Source organism: Mercenaria mercenaria, unplaced genomic scaffold (assembly GCF_021730395.1).
Source record: "Mercenaria mercenaria strain notata unplaced genomic scaffold, MADL_Memer_1 contig_152, whole genome shotgun sequence".
Lineage (NCBI taxonomy): Eukaryota > Metazoa > Mollusca > Bivalvia > Venerida > Veneridae > Mercenaria > Mercenaria mercenaria.
In genome coordinates, this window is record NW_026459499.1 from 27,010 (window position 1) to 54,838 (window position 27,829).

Sequence of the window (27,829 nt, forward strand, 5' to 3'; positions counted from 1 at the left end):
TTTTCGATTCTCAAGCATATATCTGCAGACTCATTACCTTTTCATTTTAAAACACCAAACTTGAATTGAATATTCAGCTGTCATCTGCGGTCTGGCACTTGAATGTATGTTTCAAACGTTTCTTGATTTCATGAGTTTGGTTTGATTTTTGTACATAGTTGGTGTTGCATCAGATTATCAGCATATGTCTACAGGTCATTAGATAATATATACAGTACATTATTATCTCAAGTCACAATAAGGGGGTCATTTGTAATAATATGTCGTTACACGTGAGCCTCACAGAGTTTTTAATTGCTTCTATAGAGGAATGATTATGAAGCCAAGATAATTGTGTATGACAATGTAAGAAATAATGCAAACGTTGTTATAAATTGTTAATGGCATTTCGAAATGGTATTATTTAATCACCCCTTCGATAAGGTGCCTGTCTTTTACTTTGTCTTTTGGCAATTTCTGTGATATGCAGGATCTATAACCTCAGATTCATTCTCTATCTATAGTCTAGTTTGATAAGTTCTTCCCCCGGAAGGTCTTTTCACCCCAAGACACCAAAAAGAAACCATTAAAACACCCTAATTTATATTTTTTGCCTTGGGCTGTCTTATGGTGTTTGGGGTGTCTTGGTGTGAAAAGATCTTCCGGTATGTAGCCGTATACCGGATATTGGTTTTTACTGGAGCTACGGATCCTCATTTCGGATACGTTTAATTTATTTTTTATTTTTATTATATTTTTGTTAAAATGGAAGATGACGGGGAGCATTTATCATGCAAGACTATTCATGATCTACCTGAGGAAATCTTAGAATTTATTTTAATGAAAGTTTCTCCGTATAAAGACCTGAAATCAGCAAGTTTGGTGTGTACTTCTTGGCACAAGTTAGTTCAGGGTACGTCGCTTGTCATTTGCTAGTCTTTAAGGCCAGTATAATTTTCATAGTTCCTTGATGCATGGTAAATTAATATGTGTGTGCCCAGGGAAGAAAGTAAATTATGTTGGTTGGTGACATAACCTACCATATTTTGGAAAGAAAAAGTTGTTTTCAACAAGGAAGTTTCTAGCCGTCGATAACCGGACGCCTAGTCTGCGTTCTAGCCGTCTGGTCACTGGATGGCTAACAAATCCTAAGGGAATTTTCTGGTCGTCTGGTAATAGATTTCCTAATGAATAAGTAATGATGCAGGTTAGACAAGCTTACTGTCGCTGTTGAATGTGTCACTTTATGTACCAGACACTTTATGTACCAGCACTTTATGACTATGTACCGCTTTGGCAGTCAGGGGTGTAACTGTTTTAAGTTATGTAACCTATTTCAGTTACTTTTTCAAGTATTTTATAACCTGTATTAGTTATAAAATATAGATAACTCAGGTAAGTTATTCAAAAAAAGCCTTTTTGCTGTTCTCACAAAGTGACCTTTAAAGTGTAATTAGTAGCAAACTGTGGTTAATCAAATTCTCTTTTAGTCTGATCATGGCCTGATGAGCATAATGGGATGTTAAGAGTTTTATAGCTTTAAAACCATTTGCGTAAGACTTTATCAGCCTTGCGTAAAAGAAATTACTGCATAGCTGGAAAGATAAAAGACCAAGGATTCAGGAAATGATTGCATTAGTCACATTCACAATAAGGAATTGACACAAAAGGGCTTTGTAATATTTGATGATAACTGAAACAAGTTATGAAAATAAACGCAGTAACTCAAATGGGTTATAAAAAGTGATAACTTGAAACAGTTACACCCCTGACTGTTTGGACACCTTATGTACCACATATATATTATATAGTGGATGATCATTTTTGTTTTGATTTGATGGAAATGTTTTATTTTATGTTACTTGAAATGTTTTTTTACTTTAAATTTAAATGTTAATTGTCATAATGAATAAGGTAAAATTATATGCACATAGAAATGTTAACAACATTCTATGGACTTAAGCTGATTAAATCAAAGTTGTTTTCACAGGTAATTATCACATATTGATATCTAGATATAGTGTGTTAAATGTAACCTTGGGATACAGGATACAAAATTATATATGATACATTATATTTAGGCAAAACTTGAAAAGGGCCACATATTGACAGTGCTACACAATGAGATACAATTACTATATAATATATAGGTGGTACACTAAGTGTCAAAGTGGTACATAAAGTGACTGGTACATAAGGTGTCGCACCCTCGCTGTTACTGTACTTACTTCTGCAGCCACCATCACAAGATAAAAACAAACCAGAGCTTTTTCCCCCTATAAATCTACCTCCGGTAAAAGGAGGTAATCCCAATGCAAAAAAGTACCCTCGAGTAACCTCAAATCGCGATTATCATAATCCATTCCACGCATTTAATATTCTGATGGAGAAAAAAATTTTCCGAAGAAGGAGTCCTTTCTTAAGAGTTGGTTTATAGAGCTTGAGTGAATGTCCTCTGGTAGATGAAATATCTGATAACTTGAAAAACTTGTCAGGATAAGAATTGTATTTACCTGTCAAAAACTTATAGGTTTCAATCAAGTCACCTCTTAAACGCCTTTCTTTCAAACTGTACATATTCAAAAGATCTAAACGTTCTTCATAATTTAAATCCGCCAACTCGGGCACTAACCTTGTTGCATATTTCTGTACTCTCTCAAGACATTCAATATCTTTCACAAAGTAGGGATTCCATGATTGTACAGCATATTCCATTAATGGTCTAACATATGTTGGATAAATGACCTTAAAACTGTTCACATCAGTATGTTTGAAAATCCGTCTAAGTAACGTTTTCTGACGTCATAACCTGGAAGTCAACTTCAGAAACGTCAGATTATCTTCTGTACCCAAAAAAATGCTCCGAGTAGTACGTGAAAGTGGAAGAAAACAGTTTTACTTCCCGTATTCACGTGAAATAGTATAAACAGATTAATGCAATAATGCACCTTACTGCTTCCATTAAATCATATATAATACATCGATGTTTCCTTAAAACAGCCTGTTGCAGCCGATTGTTTACATTTTGTACAAGAAGGTCACAGCCTCGGAAGACTGGTTCAAACGCTCTAATTAATTTAACGAAATGGAGAGAAAAAGGTACTACCTTATATGACTAAAAACTCGAAAAGACTTTTGTACAGTGTAATTTTTAAAATCCTAAGTATTGTTGTTGGTTACTAAGAAGGTCATGCTGATTTGTCTCAATCAAAGCATTTTATCAATAACACAGGTAACTGTCATATTCATTGATAGATAGATTGTTCATTGTAAACTTTTTTGTTGAATTGCTGTAGGTTTGTAGAAGCCCACTTCTAGCAAAACGATAATACAGGCAGTATTCTCCAACTACCTTTGGCAAAGCCAACGAGAGTGGTAATTTGTGTATGCAAATTAAATCATAACATTATATTTGTGTCAAAAGTGATAGAAAACGAATAAATTTCGAATGTTACAGGGTCTCTGTTATTGTAGTACCTTTCATTCCGTTTAATTCTATCATTTCGCAAAGGTAACGAAAACTGTTCTACCAGTCTAAATGGAAGTCAGTTCCGGTTGATGTTTAAAAATGGCAGTGTCCATCAGTTAGCAACATAAAATACGTTTTGAAACTGTGGGGATAAAAGGAGGAAAGATTTTCACTTTATATCAAAGTAAAATGGTTTGAGTTATACAATTATTATTCACGAAATTGCGCGCTGTTTCCTTACCATAACGGAAACTGGTTACTCGAGGGTATGTTTTTTTCCCAAAGTTGAATTTAAAATTCCCAAATGATAATACCTCTTAGGGTTTTTGCTGTTTTAAGATAGTTTTGCTAATTTGTATGTATATTTAAATTATAATACTATTGAACAATAAATTATTACTGAAATGCAATTCATTAATATTTCACACAAAAACACATTTATGTAGATTTTGGTAATTTGCAAATTGTCCCAATTAAAGACAATTTCCGAGAGCATTTTCCCAATTCCACTGGTGTCGGTGGCATTCCCAAATTGATGAAAAAAAGGCCTGCAAACTGTGTATGTTGGATTAGTTCGACTATGATGCAGGTCTGTTATTTACTGAAGATATCGATACTTATCTGCAAATAAAATTTTACGTGTCACTGAATACATTATACTAAAGATTTAGTACTATGATTTACTTTTAATCATCTCGAATAAATCGCTGCATTAATTATTCAGTCGATGTTAAAACAAAGTTGGCCGAAATCAATATTGGCTAGATTGCCGTGATGTCACCCATTTAAATCTGTTGATCTGGTGGCTTTTATGTGATCAGAATTTTAAATTTTAACAACTTTTTCACTGGATTTTCAAAATTAAAACAGTTTTGAAAAACTGACAATTTTCATATTTTATTATTCAAATATTTTTTTCATGAATAACTGTTTCATGAGTAATTGTTCATATTAATTAACCCATTTTATTTCAAAATAATTGCAAAATTACTTAATGAATTGCTTGTTTTATATATAAGCATTCCATTATTCAAAATATATTATATAAATTTGTGTTTTAAAAATTAAAGTTTAGGCCTTTAGAAAAACATCACTTTTTCATGTTTTACAAAATAACGTGGATGTTCGGCAATCAATGATTTTATCATTTAAAAAAACAAAAGAATATCAACGGTTTTGTATACAAAAACAGTCTCATTCGTTTTATTGACAAGTAAAAAACATTTAAAATTATATAAAATCATTACTTATTCATTAAGAAATCAATTACCGGACGGCTAGAATGCAGGCTAGGTGTCCGGTTACCGGATGGCTAGACACTTCCTTTCAACAATGCAGTGACTGTTCTTTTGGCCTTTTTATAACCATGATACAAGATAATTGCTTACAATTCCAATTTATCACATGGATAATTTAAATTTTTTATAAAACATTTTTTTTTGCATTAGTGCATGTTGATAATCAAATGCAAAATGTCATTTGAAGACATAACCGAGACGCTAATTGGCAAAACACAATCGTCTCTGGTGTATCGGACAATTTGATTCGCTTTAACACTTCTCACCAAAATTTCACAATAACCTGAAGTAGGCAGAGATTAAATTATGCTATTGGCTCGTGTTTGTGTAATCAACACTCATTTTGACACTGTGCAGATTGTCAACACTACAACAGTGCAGATAGCAGTAATTATTGAGTGCGGATCAAAGAAAATTGGGTGACTTGCATTTGCTTTGGGGCTAGATTTGAGCAAAATTCCAAAGAGACTATTTTGCTGAAGTTGCTCACTCGGGAGAGCCCTTAATGTGGGTGATATTTGTATACAAATCCGTTGTCATGGTTGTATTATCTATTTTTAGAACTGATAAGACAGTAATTGTGTGGTCAGAATCCAAACATCCATGTTTTTTTTGTAAACAGTGATGTTTAATTAACTGCCTAAACTTTCTTAAAACACAAATTTTATCAATGATCTTTAGCTCAACTATTCAAAGAATATGTAGAGCTATTGGACTCACTCATGTGTCGATGTCCCGATTTGGTTAAGTAAGTATGTAATCTGGTATCTCAAAATAATCTCATTAACCATTTATGGGAATGGATTGAAACTTTACACATTTCTTGACTTAACTGTGATAAACTGACTTACATTGCACAGGTTCCAGAACGCTTTTTTGCATTTTTACAAAATTATATAATTATATGCACCTTTTTCGACTTAGAAATTTTTGGTTAAGGTTTTATATATATTAACTGATATCTCAGTACCTACTATTAATGGGAATGGAGCTCAACTTCACACACTTGTTTACTGTCATGATCTGACATGTGATGCACAGGCTCCATAACTCTAATTTGTATTTTTATAAAATAATGCCCCTTTTTCGACATAGCAGTTTTTTGGTTATGTTTTTTTATGTAAGCTGGTATCTCAGTACCCACTATTTAGAATGGATTGAAACTTCACGCAATTGTCCATTGTCATGTTACATGTTCCATAACTCTGTTTCGCAATTTTGCAAAACTATTCCCCTTTTTATACGCCCGTTTGAAAAACGGGACGTATTATGGGAACGCCCCTGGCGGGCGGGCGGGCGGGATGGCGGGCGGGCGGCGTCCACAGACTTTGTCCGGAGCATATCTTCTACATGCATGAAGGGATTTTGATGAAACTTGGCACAGTTGTTCACCATCATGAGACGGAGTGTCATGCGCAAAAACCAGGTCCCTAGGTCTAAGGTCAAGGTCACACTTAGAGGTCAAAGGTCAAATTCAAGAATGACTTTGTCCGGAGCATATCTTCTTCATGCATGGAGGGATTTTGATGAAAGTTGGCACAATTGTTCATCATCATGAGACGGAGTGTCATGCGCAAGAACCAGGTCCCTAGGTCTAAGGTCAAGGTCACACTTAGAGGTCAAAGGATACAAGAAAGAAAACTTTGTCCGGAGCATATCTTCTTCATGCATGGAGGGATTTTGATAATACTTGGCACAAATGTTCACCACCACAAGGCGGAGTGTCATGCGCAAGAACCAGGTCCCTAGGTCTAAGGTCAAGGTCACACTTAGAGGTCAACGGATACAAGAATGAAAACCTTGTCCGGAGCATTTCTTCTTCATGCATAGAGGGATTTTGATATAACTTTGCACAAATGTTCACCACCACGAGGCAGAGTGTCATGCGCAAGAACCAGGCCCCTAGGTCAAAGGTCAAGGTCACACTTAGAGGCCAAAGGTCAGATACAAGAATGACTGTCCGAAGCATTTCTTCTTCATGCATGGAGGGATTTTGATGTAACTTGGCACAATTATACACCATCATGAGACGAAGTGTCATGCGCAGTTCCCTTCTTTAGAATTACTTCCCTTTGTTGTTACTATAAATAGCTTATATTGTAACTTTTTCATTACTAGTCGTAGGGAAAAATCGAGACCACTTTTCTGTAGTACAACATGCATGCTACATCCAATTATGAGGTGTATTTTGACCAATCTCTACCTGGTAAAGATTTTTGTGTGGACTTACAATTTTTTTTTGGATTTTTTTTTTTTTTTTGGATTGTCTTCCCTTAGTTGTTACTATAAATAACTTATATTGTAACTTTTTTATAATTGACCGTAGGGAAAAAAAAAGACCACTTTTCTGTGGTACAACATAGATGTTACTTTCAAATTTTAGGTGTATTTTAATGTATCTCTACCTGGTAAGGAGTTTTTTTGTGGTCTTAGAAAAACAAATGACTTACAATGATTACTAAACAACCACAAAATTAAAATTCCATTTGCAAATACAGGTGCTAGACTAAAGAAATTTGCTGTGACGGGCATATATTGTGACATTCTGGCACCCTTGTTCAACTTTATTTTTATGCAACTGACAAGGCTATCATAAAGTCAAGCATAGCTGTCCTCCGACAGATCTTGTTTTATCAGTGGAAAGGGTATAAAACAAGCAATTTATTCATTACTCTGAATTATTATTTCGAAATAAAATGGATTAATTATGATTTGACTTACATTGTTTTTCTAAAAGTTTTGAACATCAGTATGCCCGCTATCAAAATTATATGTCATTTAAAAAGGTTCTTCATTTTAAAATGATTTTTTAATACAAAAATATGAAAAAATTGTAAGTATTTCAAAACTTTTTGAATTTTGAAAATCAAAAACATTGTTTTGCCCACCACCAGATAAACAAGTAAGTAGTCCTATATCAGCTGACAGAAAGTTTAGACTGTCATACTAACAACATAAATCTTTAACATAAAACTGGTCTGGAACACTTACTTACCTAGAGAGGAATTTCAAATCAATAAAGTCCAGCAAATGAGATCTTGTTCTATTCATAAAGACTGTTTCTTTGCACTTTAGTCCTTGAAAAATTCATTGAGTTTATTGATAATTTTTTTTGTATAAATTTCAGTTGTTTTGAGAAAGCTTCATCAAACATATCTGCAGAGTGTTTTCACATCAAAAATCGAGTGGTCGAGTATTCAACCTGAGGCTGGGTCACATATCACCGAACGTTACTCACACAGCTGTTGCTACTTTGACAAATCTCTGTATGTGTTTGGGGGTTGTACAGCCACTAACACAACATTAAATGATCTCTGGAGATTTGATCTAGCTACCAGAGAATGGATACGACCATTGGCAATGGGTAAGTAAATCAGTGAAGAAATCTATGTTTATTATATGTCTCCCACCACACAGTGGTGTGGGAGACATGTTGATTTACTCAAGTCTGTGTGTACGTGTGTCTGTCACAAATCTTGTCTACACTCTTAGGTCGAACATTTCTCATCAGTCTGTTCTTCACCAAACTTGAACAAAATGTGTTTGACCATAAGTTTTGACCAAGTGTAATAACTAGCCAAATTGGTGCATGCACTTTGGAGTTATGGCCCTTGAAATACCGAAAACCAGCCTTTTTACGCTTGTCCGCGCTCTTTGTCGAACATTTTTTCATCGATATTCACCAAACTTGAACAAAATTTGTTTGACCCTAAGTCCTCAGCCAAGATTTATAATTAGCCAAATCTGCCAAGGCACTTTGGAATTATGACCCTTAAATTACCAAAAATCTGCATTTTTATGCCCCACTTTGTGGGGGGGGGGGCATATAGATTTGCCCTTGTGCACCCGTCCTTCCTCCCGAGAATGTGTCGCGCCTAGCTCCAAAAGTATTTGACACAGAGTCACAAAACTTTACAGGAATGTTGGTCATCATGTGTAGTTGTGCACCTGGGCTTTCGCATCCGGATTCATTCAGATGTGTAGGAGTTATGGCCCCTGACTTAGTAAAAATTGGTCATTTTAGTGTTGTGTCACATGTAGCTCCAAAAGTATTTGACCTAGAGTCACCAAAGTTTACAAGAATGTTGGTCAGCATGTGCAGTTGTGCACCTGGGGTTTTGCTTCCGGATTTATTCAGTCTTGTAGGAGTTATGGCCCCTGACTAAGTAAAAATTGGTCATTTTAATTTTGTGTCGTGCGTAGCTCTAGAAGTATTGGACCTAGAGCCACCAAAGTTTACAGGAATGTTGGTCAGCATGTGCAGTTGTGCAGTTGATCTGTGTCCTTTGTCATATAATGGGGGCATCTATTTCCCATGGACACATTTCTAGTTACTCTTGTCTGCGCTCTATGTCGAACAGTTCTCATCCGATCGTCACAAAACTGGAACAAAATATGTTTGACTATAACTCCTCTCCAAGTTCGATAAGCAGCCAAGTCAGCACAGGCACTTTGGAATTATGGCCCTTAAATTACCGAAAATAGGCCTTTTTACTCTTGTCCATGCTCTAAGTCAAACATTTCTCATTCAATCTTCACCAAACTTTAACAAAATGTGTTTGACCATAAGAAAAGTCCTCGGCCAAGTTCGAACTAGGCCAGGTCCTTTCAAATTATAGCCCTGGAATTACTGAAAATCAGCCTTTTAAAGGTGGATAATCAGATTTTGGCCATGTAACGGATTTGTTCGAAACTTTAGCATCTGATCATTTACACTCGTTTATGTTCACTTAACACTTAATACAAATTAGATTTTCACTGGAGGTATTTTTAAAATTTCATTTTCCTATCCTGGTTGCCCAACCAAGATAGAGTTATTTTATCATAAGTATAAATTTGATAAACATACTTTGCCTAAGGAAATGTATAAATATTAGACATATTGTAATATATTTGTAAAATATTTGCATTAAAAATTATGTATTTAGATGGAATTCATTAGAAACGCAAGTTTGAAAAGTTATTATTACCTCCCTTTGCCTATCTTGGTTGGGCAACCAAGATAGATTGGAAATAAACGAATTCAGAAGCTACACACAGCTTTTAAACTTGCATTTTGGTTCAGATTGTTCAATAGTTGATATGTCTATCAAATGCAAATGTAAAACTAGACATTGTATCGAAATAAAAAGAAATACCCAGCTTTTTATATACTTTCATATTAAAGGGGAGTAATTACAAAATTTTTTAAAAATAATAAAATATACATTTCAAATAGGAATCTTACTCTATGTAATCGGTCTTTTTGTTCCTTAAATAATTCTCTACCAGAATATACAAAAAGTAAAAAATGTCATTAAATGTTGTTTAAATGTGATTGACCACCTTTAAATCCCCCGCGACGAGTGGTTGGGGGTTATAGGAATGGTCTCTGTCCATCCTTCCGTCCTTCCATCTACCGTCCTTCTGTAACATTTTGTGTCCGCTCTGTATTTCCTAAACCCCTTGAAGGATTTTCATGAAACTTGGGTCAAATGATAACCTCATCAAGACAATTTGCAGAACCCAGAGTCAGCCATGTCGACTCAAGGTCAAAGGTTTGCATGAGCCTTCCATTTCATGTCTGCTCTGTATCTCCTAAACCCCTTGAAGGAAAATCATAAAATGATCACCTCATCAAGACGATTTGCAGAACTCATGAGTCAGCCATGTCAGCTCAAGTTCAAGGTCACAACTCAAGGTCAAAGTTTTGAGCCTTCCATTTAAATCCCCCGCGACGAGTGGTTGGGGGTTATAGGAATGGTCTCTGTCCATCCTTCCGTCCTTCCATCTACCGTCCTTCTGTAACATTTTGTGTCCGCTCTGTATCTCCTAAACCCCTTGAAGGATAATCATGAAACTTGGATCAAATGACCACCTCATCAAGACAATGTGCAGAACCCATGAGTCAGCCGTGTTGGCTCAAGGTCAAGGTCAAGGTCACAACTCAAAGTCAAAGGTTTTAGCCTTCCATTTCGTGTCCGCTCTGTATCTCCTAAACACCTTGAAGGATAACCATGAAACTTGGATCAAATGATCGCCTCATCAAGACAATGTGAAGAACCATGTGCAGTCAGCCATGGTGGCTCAAGGTCAATGTCACAGCTCGAGGGCAAAGGTTTGAGCTGCTATCCATAACAGCAGCGGGGGATATAGCTGTCTTTTAGACTGCCTTGTTACTCTTCAAAGGTATATTTGTATTGAGTAAACAGTATATAAAGACAGACTTACTATTTAGATGATAAGGCTATTGTGGGAGACATGGGCTTTTCTCAAAAGCAGCTGTAGTTTTGATTTCGAAATCAGTTGTCATTACAGTGAAACACTGTCCCAGCATCATTGGCTCAAGCTTCAGGGCTGAGTTTAGCAAGTGATTTGGTCCCCTGTCGTTTATCCATATTTTATGTGGGAATTGCTCAAACCCCTAGATGACTTCAGCATTAGGCTAAGCCAGGCCCATTGAGACTTTAAGCAATTTCATGTTTTACTGTAATTTCTTCTTAATCTTATACATTTATTTTTAACAGTATTTTAACGCTTTCTGAGATATGGACTGGTAGCCAGTTGCAGCTGAATATTCACATGACTTGTAGTGTTATTGACTTTATGTTGTACAAAATGTACAAGTTAGGCAAACAGATATCCAGAGAGTGTCTGTATTCGTTGATGTTTTGATTTCGACCATAATTTGCGTCAGTAACCTTGTTCTACAAATGTTGAATGTTCTGTTTACTATAGAGATAAGATGTATAAATTGAACCACACTATAAAAAAACTAACATAGTGCATTTTGCGACCAGCATGGTTCCAGAACAGCCTGGACATGTACATGTATCTGTGCAGTGTGGTAGATTCCCACTCTTCACTAACAGTTTCTCTAAATGCGATAAGGTTTGAAAGCGAACAGCATGGATCCTGACTAGACTGCACAGATCCGCAGACTGGTCTGGATCCATGCTGGTCTCAAATGCAGTATGTTGGTTTTCTCATGGCGTGGCTCAATTTATGATTTTATGATTTGATTCACAGAAACTTGTAGCAAGATGTAAAGTTTCCAATTTTCTGCAGAATCTTGGATACCTAAGAGAATAAGAGTTGAAATATAACAGTCAGAGAAGAAAGGTAAACATTATACTGAAGTGAGATAAAAAATAATGAATAACATTTTCACTTTGTTTATTTTGTGTTTCATCAAACATTTATACAAACTGCAGATTACTGTGATATATTATTATATTTGCAGGAACCTATCCGTACCCCAAAGCTTGTGCTAGTTTGGTGGTATACAAGGATAACCTCGTTCTGTTTGGAGGCTGGAGTCATCCAACACCCTTCCCCTTACATCAGGTAAATACAGCTGTTGAGAAATGTATTGTATTCAAGCTTTGCACTTACATGTATAATATTTCTTGTATTGGTACACAAGAACACCCTGCAGCCCTGATAAAGTGGTCTTTATTTCATGACTACAGAGCAACATCTCAAGACTTCCTGGCTAGAGATTTATTAATTGGTTTCCTGTCGTTAAGTTGCTGAAATACAGTTGAAAATGGCATTAATCCCCAAAACAAACAAAGCAATCAAAAACAATTATTATGGCACTTCGAATGACAATTTTATCTAAACCTTTTATGGTAAATGATTGTTTTTCTCCAACAGGCTGCAAGGTTTTTTTCTGAACTTCATATCTATAAACCATCTACAAATCGTTGGTCACATGTGACGACATTATCCCATCAGAGTCCTCAGCCAATAGCAGGACATTCCGCCTCAATTATTGGTGATTATATGGTCATATTTGGTGGCTCTCAAATCCCTGGTATCAGGTAAAAGTCTACTTTCTACTCTGTTTTACTGACATTTAAATATATGTTTACTTCATGACATTGCTTGTGACTTTGCACTGGTAAAAAATATGAACATTTTGATTAATCACTTCAAAAATAATTGAAATAAATAAAAAATTAATTTGCTTTACATGGAAAATCCAGCTATCTTTCACTGGTGGATAACTCATTTTTGACTATGACACTCTAAACAATAATTATGATTGTTTTTGGTAGTCAGTTGTTTTAAGTCTGATCTTATTCTGTAACAAACAAATTTTCTCTGTATATATTTAGAATTTTAAAGATTAAAGTGATTTGAAAATTTACAGTTTGAGTGAAAAGTGTTGTAAGGATTAGCCAAAATTGTAAAAATGAAATTTGTATTGTAGGACAAATGAGGTGTGGCTGTTTGACTTCAATGAACAAGCATGGAGAATGCCTAGAATAGGCTACAGGAGGCCTGCACCAAGATATGGACAAACACAGGTAATAATATGTCACACTATTCAAAGGTAAACCAATTTCAGCAAGTCAGCCAGCATTTTTCTTTGCTACAAACTAAAATTTTAGAGGATCACCATTGCTGATTGGTTAAAATTGCTGATTTTGAATCACTTGCCCCTCACCAATCGCCTCAGTCACGATCAAATGCATTTTTTTGTTTCACTTGGGGTCAAAAATAAAAGTTTGTAAAACTCTTTTATTTTGAAATGTTAATTTACCATATACCTTGGTTCTACAAAAACAATGGTAGTTGTCGCTGTCTGATAATTCGACAATATTTTTTTTTTCGATATAAAGATGAATCTTCAGGGAAAAAATAAAACAGACATGACCATTTTTAAAGGACTGTTTTATTCAAATAACTCTTTGAGACCCAACAAAATTGTTACCACATGATAAGGTACATAAAAGTAATGTAGAAAACCCAAAAAACTAATAAATTACACAAAGATTTGTAGTTATTATCTTCTTTTGAAGTTCAAAATTCTAGAATTTTTTGTTTTCTACTTGCTTTCAGTTTTTGCATACCTTTTGAAATGCATTTATTCGACTCAAATATGTTATTTTCTAAAAATTCAGTCATTTCTCTTTAAATAATGGTCTCATTTTCGTGATTACGACTATGTTTGGCAGAGATATCGCAATTTTAAAATGAAAGCCGAAATTTACCCAAAAAGTCTACGGACAAGACATCATCGCCAAGTGCTTTCTACATAGGTTTTAGAAGACAGTCTTTTAGTTCTGTTGAACTTTTTATGTTTAAAATGATCAAGAACAAGTAAATAACAAACAAATTTAAGAAAAGAAGTATAATGACGGTCTTCAGAATGTGTCTTCGAATAATTGAAGGATTTGAACAACTGTGACTAAATCAAAACGTCATTATGTGACAAGTTCTGTGCTATTGCTTACATAAATTAGGACTAATTGTTTTCATATTTCACTATATACTAAAAATAATGATACTTGGAAGGATCCTCACTGAAATAGGCTGTTAAAATTCTCCTTCAGCTTGGTGTCTACGGACAAGACATTTGACCATAATTTCTGTCTAAAAGACAGAATGATAGAGTAATAATGTTTCTGATCAATGCTCATGCATTTAATGGGCTTAAGAACTGACCTTGCAGCCTGTTATGTACACCATTTAGACTATGTTTATTTATCTGTAATAACTTTTAACCTCAACTAAACAAAATAAACCACAATCTTCCTGAAATTGGATGGTGGAAGAAACCACCTGACTAGACTTTGTTGAGGCAAATTATTTACATGCTGTTATCAACCATATCAATCAAGAAATGGTAAAAAAGTATAAACACAAAGTTTAACATGAAGAACTCTATGAGTTCATCTAAACATGTTCATTAAAGTAGAAACATTAAAAAAGTAAGAAGAACTTGTTAAACTTATAGCTGAGAACAACATCTTAAAAAGATTACAACTGTGTCTCAAATGGAAAACTAATGAAACAAACTCCCTTGCTGACTGCTTAAATAGCTGTATGTTGTAAAATACTCATATGACATTTATTCTGTGAGATCCATAACTCATACTAATATTTTAAGTAGCCCTGCAAAATAAAATTCCTGTGAATTTTAACCTGTTTACAGAATAATTAAATGTTCACTGTGATAAGTTTTTATCACTTAGTTTTGAGTCAGCTAATGACTTACATATTATGCTTTTTTCTTAAAATTCCCAAGATACATTCTCTTTTTTTAGCCAGTAATATTTTTGATTAATATTGACCTTTTTCCATTATATAAGATAGTATGACCGGAGACAAAGTTTTTTTATTATCTTCTTATCACATTTACTTCTTTTTTTCATGTTATCACCTATATTAATATTATTTTCTTGGAAAAATACTGGAACAAATGTTAGTAACTCCAATCGTAAATCAAACTATGATTTCAAAATTCTAGACCTCTGCCTCTGATGCATGTGGGGAAGTTGGCAGTTACTTGCAGAGAACATGTTTGTACAGTACAGAATCAATTAACAATTGTTAAGTTACATAACTGAAATTCTGTTGAAAAAGGGCATTAAACCCCCCAAAAACAAACAAATCTAAATAGCTCTCATTTTTGAAAGGGAGAAAGCTGCAAGGAGACTACGGTAATCACGCAGTAAATTGCTTGTAATTTCTTTAAGATGATTTAAACTGCTTCAATTTTATGTGATTTCAGTCAGTTACAGAATAAAAGTTGATAGGCGAATGAATAGAATGAAATCTTGAAAACCAATCACCATTATATCTTGGCCCTGAAGAGCACAGAAATATGCCATCTTGAGTGGATTATAACAAAATGTTTAAGTTGAAAGTGGACAGCCCACACCATGTCTAACAATAGATCCATACTCCACTAGAATATGACCAAATGTCAAATGATTTTGCTTGTATCTTCTCATTCTTTCTGTTTTACTACTAACTTGTAAAAGATTGTTTTTTTTTGCATTTCAGAGTCTCTTGATTTATTTCAAAGAACTCTTGATATATTTCTAAGGTCCAGTGCTGGTTTTTATTGAAAACAGAAAATATATTGAATAGTATTTGCATAATGTCTTGTCCGTAGACACCCTCATTGCATGCCTTGTTTTAGCCATGACAAAGGGAGGGTTAGAAAGAAATGTATTATTCCTTTTTTGATAGCTTTTAACATTTATGTAAGTCATGTATAAGATTAAAACATATTCTATATCCATTGTACTTCTCAGATTCAGATTGTACACACAAGAATAAATGGGTAACATTTTGCATTTGGAAGAAGTATGTTTCATTAGAAATATATTTATTCTATATTTTGTATAAACATTAAGTGTGGTGTATCATTGAAACTTGATAAATAGCTCCAGTATGATTTTATAAATGATATTTGTCAAAAAACCTACGTTTCTTTAGTGTCTACGGACAAGACATGTGTCTACGGACAAGACATTTTGCAATTCAACAACTATTTATATCTATATAACCCAGTTTAATTCCGTCTAATGTTTATCAACTTAGACACTATCCTAGCAGCTTTCATACCAACAGTGATTAAACTCTTATATTGTATCCTTCACAAAGAAAATAGGTGTCTACGGACAGGACAAAAAAATTGGCGCATTTATCATTGTCTGTTCAGAGTCAAATTTGAGGAGATAAGAAACTTCCACCTGAAAGAATGCTATTATTTTCAGAAGAAGGTAGACTGAAGTTCACACAGAGACCAATAAGACAGTAAAAAAAGAATTATTTCATAATGAAATCACATATCGAGGGTTCAACGCAATAAGGGCGTATCTACATATAATAACTATATGTAGATACGCCCTTATTGCGTTGAACCCTCGATATCTGATATGAGGAAGAGCAAAAAGGCAAAATATATAACAAAACGGTCATGTCAGTCTTCAGTACATATCTTCTGTTGTGGGTGACATAGACAGTTGAAATAACTTGCAGCTGAAAGAAGACGAATTTTCCTGTAAACCAAACAGCACAAAAAGGTCTTGCTGGTTCAGGTTTTAATTAAAATGAAAAGACAAAAAGCACATTTTTTAAGGTGAAACAATATAACGCTGAATTTTGGCCTTTTTTCTGTTATTGGACAGCATGGCATTCGTTTTATATGTACATCAGATACCTGAAAGTAGTTTTACCTGCAACTGGGTAGTGATATGTAACTCCTGAAGTGCTGAAGACAGAATATATAAACATGCACTTCTAAATTTGGGTGTATAACATGGAGCACCTAAAAAGTATGCATTTGATTGTGACTGAGGCGAAATGTAAGTTTAAAACTTTGCTTGAGATATAGAGGGTTGTTCTCAGCTTTAGGCACCATGTTGAATGTAACTCCATTACTAATGAAATTAATTATGTTATAGTGTGCACATGTGTAAAGTTTGATTTGTAATGAATTATGCCGGAGGTTAAGTCAGTTCTGCAGGTTTGGTTATACCTGAGGTATTAGTGTAATTTTATTTGAGCTGCGCCATGAGAAAATCAACATAGTGGCATCTGCGCAGTCTGGTCAGGATCCATGCTGTTCGTCTTTAAAGCCTATTGACATTAGAGAAACTGTTAGCGAACAGCATGGATCCTGACCAGATTGCGCATCCGCGCAGTCTGGTCAGGATCTATCCTGGTCGCAAAGCCACCTGTGTTGGTTATCTCATGGCATGGCTCATTTATCATTTTAATGTGGACTAACATCTGGATCAGGCATACAGAAAGGAAAATCAGCATGCATGTAAAATGAATTTCATCCCAGGTACACATTTATAAATATGGCAACACTACCCTCTTCCCTAACATAAAAAAATGAAAATTTTGACTAATGAAATAGGTCTAAGTAATATGATGGCTTAAGTCATGGCCAAATATCTCACACCCTATATATGTTATTTGACAATACAATAAACAATATGTTTATTTATTACTTTGAAAAGTTTAATTCAAATCTACTTTTCAATCAGTGTAGCCAACAATCAGAAACCAGATGTTTCGAAAAATCAAGGTTTGATCAAATTCTGCATTGTAAATTTTTTTGTTCTGAACATGCAAAACTATCATGAATGTAAACATTAGTAAGATGTACATGTCCAGTATGTGGAGCAGGAAAATATAAATTAAGTCATTCCAACTCACATGTATAAAATGTTGTTTTTTCGGCGAACGCCGTCTAAATTCGTTTTCGTTACCTATGCCGCGTGACTTCAGTTTGCAAATCAAACTACTTGATAACGCATTATAGATGATTTATGAAAATGGAAGATTTATGTAACACTCTGCCTGATTGGACGAGAGTGTCAATTTCTTTCACTCTGTTGATTGTGCTACGCTGAGTGAAATGTAGACAAAGCGTTTATCCTAAACGACGCTGTTCACAGTTTTAAAGCTAACTTTGGCTCAGTATATTTAGCAAGAATATTGATATATCTCAAAATGATAAGTAAGTTTAATAAATATGATAAAAACCTGTTCAAATACCAACATATATCAAATTAAAGAAAGAGCTGAATACGGTCTGCATATCACATGAATAAGGGTGTGATAAGAGTCTTTTATGTAGAGAAGTGCTTTTTAAAAGACTTTCCTTGTTACAATTGTCGTCTGTATATGAAAAGGTTTCTTGCTTTTGTGACTTATTCAGATTGCATATTAAAATGAGTACTTATTTGCTTTGATATATTTGTTATAAATTATTTAACTGATTTATTATATATGAATATTTTTCTTAAGTATGGTATACAAATATTGAACTCAGTTGAAATCTGTTTTGTTATATATATGCTATATAATGACTGAGTCTCATTACACTGAAATGAAGGTGCATACAGTTTATCTATGTGATATGACTACGGTCAAACTTTCCTTATGAAACAAAAATATTGAAATAATTACAATTGTATGTTTTGCTTGACCTTCACTTTTTTATAGGTGTGACGTCATTATCCAAAGATTCTTGAATAGCGAATATGCATTTGTTAAAGCGGGATCAGTTGGCCTATTTTAGAAATAAATAAAAATAATAAATAAAAAAATCCTTTAATTGATTTTTTCTCATGTATTCTAATCAAACTTGATTTGTAGCATCTTTATTAGGCCCGCAGCCAACTTTGTTCAGCTGGGACATTTGACCCCTTTTAGGGGCTGCTAGAGCTAAAACTAGAAATGCCTTTATACAGCGTCTTATGAACAGCTTGGTGGATCTTTGACATACTTGGTCTGGAGCATCATTATAAGGTCCTCTTCCAAATTTATTTATATAGGAACTTGGGCTGTATTAGGGACCACTATAGCTAAAAGTAGATATGCCTTTCTTCGCATTAACCACTAAAATGTAATGGATTTTTATCAAACTCAGTGTCTAACAATGTCGTAAGGTCTCCTGCTATTTTGTTACAAATGGGGATAGGGACCAATTTAGCTAAAAATATAAACACGTTTAATGACCTCGCTTCATGAATCTTCATCAAACTACTGCTGTAATTATTCGTCTAAGGATAAACGAAACAAAATTGCAACCCTACGAAACCTTTGCGAAAAATTAAAAGAGAACCATTTAAATTGTTAAAGTACGGTGTTTAGTTTTGCAATTTGAAAAATGTTAGATGAAAGATGAATGTTAGATGAAAAATTCATAAACTTCTTTCCTTATTACAATTCGCCGACCATCATTTTTAAAGATATTTCTTGTTTCTGTTTATATCTTACTATCTGTTGCTAGGTAACAATAGATGACAGCCATATTCTTATAGTTGGAGGATGTGGGGGCGGTACACCAAATCAGGTAACTTCAAAATTTCTGTCACTGAGTGTAGGGTATTTGTCAGTTTTTTTTTTCTGGCTTAAGGAGAAGGTATGTTTCAGACAGGGCTGAAACAGGGTTGATAGAGGGCTAAGATAGCGCTGATAGAGGTGTTGCTATCTAAAAGGCATTAGCTTCTAATCTTGTTTTTCTGGCACAATTGCATGTATTCTTGTGGATGATATTTTACTGATAAATTTTTAGCTCACCTGTCACAAAGTGACAAGGTGAGCTTTTGTGATCGCGCAGCGTCCGTCGTCCGTGCGTCCGTGCGTAAACTTTTGCTTGTGACCACTCTAGAGGTCACATTTTTCATGGGGTCTTTATGAAAATTGGTCAGAATGTTCACCTTTATGATATCTAGGTCAAGTTTGAAAGTGGGTCACGTGCCATCAAAAAGTAGGTCAGTAGGTCAAATAATGAATGACCTCTCTAGAGGCCATATTTTTTCATGGGATCTGTATGAAAGTTGGTCTGAATGTTTATCTTGATGATATATAGATCAAGTTTGAAACTGGGTCAACTGCGATCAAAAACTAGGTCAGTAGGTCTTAAAATAGAAAAACCTTGTGACCTCTCTAGAGGCCATACTTTTCATGGGATCTGTATGAAAGTTGGTCTGAATGTTCATCTTGATGATATCTAGGTCAAGTTTGAAACTGGGTCCACTGCGGTCAAAAACTAGGTCAGTAGGTCTAAAATTAGAAAAATCTTTTGACCTCTCTAGAGGCCATACTTTTGAATGGATCTTCATGAAAATTGGTCTGAATGTTCACCTTGATGATATCTAGGTCAATTTCAAAATGGGTCACGTGCGGTCAAAAACTAGGCCAGTAGATATAAAAATAGAAAAACGTTGTGACCTCTCTAGAGGCCGTATTTTTCATGAGATCTTCATGAAAATTAGTGAGAATGTTCACCTTGATGATATCTAGGTCAAGTTCAAAACAGGGTCACGTACCGTCGAAAACTAGGTCAATAGCTCAAATGATAGAAAAACCTTGTGACCTCTCTAGAGGCCATATTTTTCAATGGATCTTCATGAAAATTGGTCAGAATTTTTATCTTGATGATATCTAGGTCAGGTTCAAAACTGGGTCACATGAGCTCAAAAACTAGGTCACTATGTCAAATAATATTAAAAACGACGTCATACTCAAAACTGGGTCATGTGGGAACAGGTGAGCGATTCAGGACCATCATGGTCCTCTTGTTAGCTCACCTGTCACAAAGTGACAAGGTGAGCTTTTGTGATCGCGTGGCGTCCGTCGTCCGTGAGTCTGTCTGTCCGTCTGTAAACTTTTGCCACTCTAGAAGTCACATTTTTCATGGGATCTTAATGAAAATTGGTCAGAATGTTCATCTTGATGATATCTAGGTCAAGTTCGAAACTGGGTCACGTGCGGTCGAAAACTAGGTCAGTAGGTCTAAAAATAGAAAAACCTTGTGACCTCTCTAGAGGCCATACTTTTCAATGGATCTTCATGAAAATTGGTCAGAATGTTTACCTTGATAATATCTAGGTCAGGTTCGAAAGTGGGTCACGTGCCTTCAAAAACTAGGTCAGTAGGTCAAATAATAGAAAAACCTTGTGACCTCTCTAGAGGCCATATTTTTCATGGGATCTGTATGAAAGTTGTTTGTTTGTTCATCTTAATGATATCTAGGCCAAGTTCGAAACTGGGTCAACTGCGGTCAAAAACTAGGTCAGTAGGTCTAAAAATAGAAAAACCTTGTGACCTCTCTAGAGGCCGTACTTTTCAATGGATTTTCATGAAAATTGGTCAAAATGTTCATCTTGATGATATCTAGGTCAAGTTCGAAACTGGGTCACATGCCATTAAAATCTAGGTCAGTAGGTCAAATAATAAAAAAACATTGTGACCTCTCTAGAGGCCATATTTTTCTTGGGATCCGTATGGAAGTTGGTCTGAGTATTCAACTTGATGATATCTAGGTCAAGTTCGAAACTGGGTCATCTGTGGTCAAAACTAGGTCAGTAGGTCTAAAAATAGAAAAACCTTTTGACCACTCTAGAGGCCATATTTTTCAATGGATCTTCATGAAAATTTGTCTGAATGTTCACCTTGATGATATCTAGATAAAGTTTGAAACTGGGTCACGTGGTCAAAACTAGGTCAGTAGGTATAAAAATAGAAAAACCTTGTGACCTCTCTAGAGGCCATACTCTTCATGAGATCTTCATGAAAATTGGTGAGAATGTTCACCTTGATGATATCTAGGTCAAGTTCAAAACTGGGTCATGTGCCTTCAAAAACTAGGTCATTAGGTCAAATAATAGAAAAACCTTGTGACCTCTCTAGAAGCCATATTTTTCAATGGATCTTCATGAAAATTGGGTCATGTGGAGACAGGTGAGCGATTCAGGACCATCATGGTCCTCTTGTTTATGAGAGGGAGAGCACATATTGTCCCTCTTTATCAATCAATTGAAGGCGTGTTCGGTACCTCTGTTGTAGTTTGCAGGCAGTATACGCAACATAATATACGGTACCTGTCATGTAGTTTGCAGGCAGTATACACATATTGTGTGGTACCTGTCATGTAGTTTGCAGGCAGTATACACATATTGTGTGGTACCTGTCATGTAGTTTGCAGGCAGTATACACATATTGTGTGGTACCTGTCATGTAGTTTGCAGGCAGTATACACATATTGTATGCTACCTGTCATGTACTTGCAGGCAGTATACACATATTGTGTGGTACCTGTCATGTAGTTTGCAGGCAGTATACACATATTGTATGCTACCTGTCATGTACTTGCAGGCAGTATACACATATTGTATGCTACCTGTCATGTAGTTTGCAGGCAGTATACACATATTGAATGCTACCTGTCATGTAGTTTGAAGGCTGTATAGTTGACTTATACGTACATGTACAGCCATAACATAGCAAGGTATATGCATCATTGGAAACCAGGTGACACAAAAACATGTTTAGACATATTATCAGGATCTTTCATAACTGATACAAAAGTTCTGTTCTATACAAAAATTTTGTTTTTTAGTGTTTTGACAAGTGAAGTCTATTGAAGCAGATAAATTTTTCAGGTTTATAATGACTGCTGGTTGCTTACTGTTGGTGAAGATGAGTGGACGTGGGATCTGATCATTGTAGAGAATCCACAGTGGGCAGCTCCCCAGCTCTGGTGTAACAGTGCTTGTAAGGTATGAAAGTGATAAAGTTCAATAAGGGAACCAGTCATAATAGAATGTCTACACTGGACAGCTCCCATGCTTTGGTGTAACAGTGCTTGTAGGTATTTTTGTAGTAAAATAAGATATGGGGACCAATCATTATAGAATGTCTACACTGGGTGGCTCCCAGGCTCTGGTGTAACAGTGCTTGTAAGGTATGTTTGTGATAAAGTTAGATATAGAAACCAGTCATTATAGAATGTCTACACTGGGAGGCTCCCTGGCTCTGGTGTAACAGTGCTTGTAAGGTATGTTTGTGATAAAGTTAGATATAGAAACCAGTCATTATAGAATGTCTACACTGGGAGGCTCCCTGGCTCTGGTGTAACAGTACTTGTAAGGTATGTTTGTGATAAAGTTAGATATAGAAACCAGTCATTAAAGAATGTCTACACTGGGAGGCTCTCTGGCTCTGGTGTAACAATACTTGTAAGGTATGTTTGTGATAAAGTTAGATATAGAAACCAGTCATTAAAGAATGTGTACACTGGGCAGCTCCCTAGCTTTGGTGTAACAGTACTTGTAAGGTATGTTTGTGATAAAGTTAGATATAGAAACCAGTAGCAGAGCTTGTAAGGTATGTATGTAATAAAGTTAATGTGGGAACCAGTCATTACCGAAGGTTTAATGAATGTTTATAAAGGGTGACTCAACAGCTCTGGTGTAACTGTGCTTGTATGCATGTTATAAAGTTAATGTGGGAACCAGTCATTATTGCCTGCTTACTGAATGTCTACACAGGGTGGCTCACCAGCTCTGGTGTTATAGTGCTTGTAAAGTATACATGTAATGAAGTTAATGTGGGAACCAGTCATTACTGAATGTCTACACAGGGTGGCTTTCTATCTCTATTGATATGGTGCTTCTAATATATGTATGTAATAAAGTTGGATAAGGAAGCCAGTCATTATAGAATCTCTACACTATGCGAGTTATCTAGCACATGGTGAAATAGTATTTGAAACAAGATGTTTGTAATAGAATATCTGCAGTGGGTGTTTTTCACAGATCAGGGATTTTTCAGCAATGGTCCTGATTTAAGACTTCTGGTTGCCAGAATTTCCCTATATTAAGGACACTTCATGGTCAGAAAGAAATTGTTCAGGCTCTTCATTTTATATAACATTCCAGACTTCTTCCCAGCCATGGTGTAAAAGAGATTGAAATATATGTACATGTATGTTTTAAATTTTGATATGGGAACTAGTCCAGGATTAGTTGACAGCCCAAATTCTTGATAAGGAGTATATTATATGATTACAAAACTGTTAACATGATAGAAGAAATTTATCAGACTTTCTTTGTTTGCATAATTGACCAATCTTTTAAAACTTCTTTAAAGTTCATGAGTGTTTAAAATTAGTCTTGTTTGACATTGAAACTAAAGTACACTAAATGAAAATCTAAAACTTACAAATTTAATCAACTTATGCGTAATATGATACATTAGTTGCATAAGTTATTAAATTGTTTAATTTCTAAGTTGCTTATACACTAATTGTTTGTTACAACATTTCCTAAAAAGATATAATGATAATGCAGTCAGTTCCCTTTTTTTAGGTTTCAGACATGATTGTAACCTTGAGTAAGGCAGCTAAGCCACTGCCTAGAACAGTGCCAGTTAGTCCACGGGCATACAAACCTCGAGGTAAAATCTGGGTGCCTCCAAGGGAAGATGAAATTGAACAACCTGCAAATCCAGCCAATCAAAGTCAAGCACTTGGATCACCTGACACATTTCCAACCAATCAAAGTGATGAAACAAGTGATTCGGGAAATGTTAGTGACCAATCAGAGGCTTCAAATATGTCACCTGATAGTGCTAATAGCCAATCAGATTCTAGTGAACCTGAAGTTGGAACTTCAAATCCTAGACCTGGATTACCAAGTGTTAGACCAAATGCTATGAAAAATAGACAAAAACAACTAGAGGCTTTGTTGAAATATGAAAAGAGGTTCCGTCACACAGATATGGTCGGGCCCTCAGATGCAGAGGAAGAGCCACCCAGACTTTCTCAAAATCTTCACAATATCAGACAGCAGAAATCACCAACGGTTACAAACTTAGCATCGCTAATGACGTTGCATGTGTTAGACATTTCCAGAGTGTTGGAATGTAAAGTAGTGTCATGGCAGAAATTAAACTTCGAAAATATGACAGGTGCTCCAACTGGGACAATATTTTACTCTCTTGTAGAAGGCCAAAATGAAATTCTTATGTTTGGAGGGATAGAAAAAGACATACATGCCCTACAGAGGGGTCAGGGGATACAGTCCCATACGGTGAACAATGCACTCTATATAATATCCCCAATACAGCACCTTCTTTAGCATACTTAGATCGGACAGACAAAAGATCAAGTCGTACAGTTTTGTGAGGTATCATTGGGACAGTTTCTATCTCAAAGACTTGTTCAGCATTTCGAGGTGTGTTTAATTCTAAGTACTGTGTAAGGGCTGCCAATAGGCAGTAAGGTCAGTTTGTTTGAAAATTTAGAAAGATGCTTTATTTGTTAGTTTTTGTAATCAGTGATTCCTAAGCAATATTGTCTGTAAGTATTGACGTGGCACTCATAAATTGCCAATATTTTTGTGTATTTTCATTAGTTCACACAATATCACACAGTTCACTGAAAATATCTGTACTACTAAAAAAACCTGTATAGTTAACAGATGGCATGATGGTAAAAAGTCTGACTTTCACACACTCAAAAAAAGGGTTAAAATCACCTCAGACCAGTTTTTAGCTCACCTGTCACAAAGTGACAAGGTGAGCTTTTGTGATCGCGCAGTGTCCGTCGTCCGTCCGTCCGTCCGTCCGTAAACTTTTTGCTTGTGACCACTCTAGAGGTCACATTTTTCATGGGATCTTTATGAAAATTGGTCAGAATGTTCATCTTGATGATATCTAGGTCAAGTTCGAAACTGGGTCACGTGCGGTCAAAAAGTAGGTCAGAAGGTCTAAAAATAGAAAAACCTTGTGACCACTCTAGAGGTCACATTTTTCATGGGATCTTCATGAAAGTTGGTCAGAATGTTCATCTTGATGATATCTAGGTCAGGTTCGAAACTGGGTCACGTGCGGTCAAAAACTAGGTCAGTAGGTCTAAAAATAGAAAAACCTTGTGACCACTCTTGAGGTCACATTTTTCATGGGATCTTTATGAAAGTTGGTCAGAATGTTCATCTTGATGATATCTAGGTCAAGTTCGAAACTGGGTCACGTGCCTTCAAAAACTAGGTCAGTAGGTCTAAAAATAGAAAAACCTTGTGACCTCTCTAGAGGCCATATATTTCAAAAGATCTTCATGAAAATTGGTCAGAACGTTCACCTTGATGATATCTAGGCCAAGTTCAAAACTCGGTCATGTGCCATCAAAAACTAGGTCAGTAGGTCAAATAATAGAAAAACCTTGTGACCTCTCTAAAGGCCATATTTTTCATGGGATCTGTATGAAAGTTGGTCTTAATGTTCATCTTGATGATATCTAGGTCAAGTTCGAAACTAGGTCACGTGCTGTCAAAAACTAGGTCAGTAGGTCTAAAAATAGAAAAACCTTGTGACCTCTCTAGAGGCCATATATTTCATGACATCTTCATGAAAATTGGTCAGAACGTTCACCTTGATGATATCTAGGTCAAGTTCGAAAGTGGGTCACGTGCCATCAAAAACTAGGTCAGTAGGTCAAATAATAGAAAAACCATGTGACCACTCTAGAGGCCATATTTTTCATGGGATCTGTATGAAAGTTAATCTGAATGTTCATCTTGATGATATCTAGATCAAGTTCGAAAGTGGGTCACGTGCCGTCAAAAACTAGGTCAGTAGGTCAGATAATAGAAAAACCTTGTGACCTCTCTAAAGGCCATATTTTTCATTGGATCTGTATGAAAATTGGTCTGAATGTTCATCTTGATAATATCTAGGTCAAGTTCGAAACAGGGTCATGTGCGACCAAAAACTAGGTCAGTAGGTCTAAAAATAGAAAAACCTTGTGACCTCTCTAGAGGCCATACTTATGAATGGATCTCCATAAAAATTGGTCAGAATGTTCACCTTGATGTTGTCTAGTTCAGTTTGAAACTGGGTCACGTGCCATAAAAAACTAGGTCAGTAGGTCAAATAATAATAAAACCTTGTGACCTCTCTAGAGGCCATAATTTTCATGGGATCTGTATGAAAGTTGGTCTGAATGTTCATCTTGATGATATCTAGCAAGTCAAGTTTGAAACTGAATCAACTGCGGTCAAAAACTAGGTCAGTAGGTCTAAAATTATTAAAATCTTTTGACCTCTCTAGAGGCCATATTTTTCAATGGATCATCATGAAAATTGATCTGAATGTTCACCTTGATGATATCTAGGTCAGTTTCGAAACTGGGTCATGTGCGATCAAAAACTAGGCCAGTAGGTATAAAAATAGAAAAACCTTGTGACCTCTCTAGAGGCCATATTTTTCATGAGATCTTCATGAAAATTAGTGAGAATGTTCACCTTGATGATATCTAGGTAAAGTTCAAAACAGGGTCACGTACCTTCGAAAACTAGGTCAATAGGTGAAATAATAGAAAAACCTAGAGACCATATTTTTCAATGGATCTTCATGAAAATTGGTTAGAATTATTATCTTGATAATATCTAGGTCAAGCTCAAAACTGGGTCACATGAGCTCAAAAACTAGGTCACTATGTCAAATAATAGAAAAAACGATGTCATACTCAAAACTGGGTCATGTGGGAAGAGGTGAGCGATTCAGGACCATCATGGTCCTCTTGTTTTTTAGAATAGTCTAGCTATTCTACTCACCCTGGCGTCGGCGTCACACCTTGGTTAAAGTTTTGCATGCAAGTACATACAGCTATCATTTAAAGGCATATACCTTTGAAACTATTTTTTTTTCTTTTTCTAGATCAATTACCAACCTCACTAGGTCAAGTTCCATAACTCTGACATGTATTTTGAGCAAATTATGCCCACTTTTGGACTTAGAAAATCCTGGTTAAAGTTTACATGCAAGTTGCTGTCTCCAAAACTAATGCAGATATTGAACTGAAACTTTACTTGTGTCTTCAGGGTTATAAAACTAGTTGATAGCACCTAGTCCCATAACTCTGACCTGCATTTTGGCTAAATTATGCCCCCTTTTGGACTTAGAAAAACTGGTTAAAGCTTTGGGTGCAAGTACATACAGCTATTACTAAAAGGCAGATAGACTTGAAACTTATTTTTTTTTCTTTTACTAGATC

The 27,829-nt window shown here is 35.5% G+C and overlaps 1 protein-coding gene across 1 annotated transcript; it reads left to right on the top strand.

Annotated features, from left to right (window-relative positions):
* Positions 1-662: 662 nt before the first annotated feature.
* LOC128551674 (F-box only protein 42-like) lies at positions 663-26,627 on the top strand. Its single transcript, XM_053532573.1, has 8 exons — positions 663-892; positions 7,874-8,110; positions 11,969-12,072; positions 12,385-12,551; positions 12,944-13,040; positions 19,280-19,342; positions 22,437-22,553; positions 24,144-26,627. The coding sequence occupies exons 1-8, from the start codon at positions 745-747 to the stop codon at positions 24,912-24,914; spliced, it is 1,704 nt and encodes a 567-aa protein (XP_053388548.1). The 5' UTR covers positions 663-744; the 3' UTR covers positions 24,915-26,627.
* The last annotated feature ends 1,202 nt before the right edge of the window (positions 26,628-27,829 follow it).

Bases quoted from the DNA above. Each gene is read 5' to 3' on its own strand.
- LOC128551674 (XM_053532573.1), top strand. From the start codon at position 745: ATGGAAGATGACGGGGAGCATTTATCATGCAAGACTATTCATGATCTA. The intron at 893-7,873 runs GTACGTCGCTTG...TATAAATTTCAG, and splicing joins TTGGCACAAGTTAGTTCAGG to TTGTTTTGAGAAAGCTTCAT. The intron at 13,041-19,279 runs GTAATAATATGT...ATCTGTTGCTAG, and splicing joins CAAGATATGGACAAACACAG to GTAACAATAGATGACAGCCA.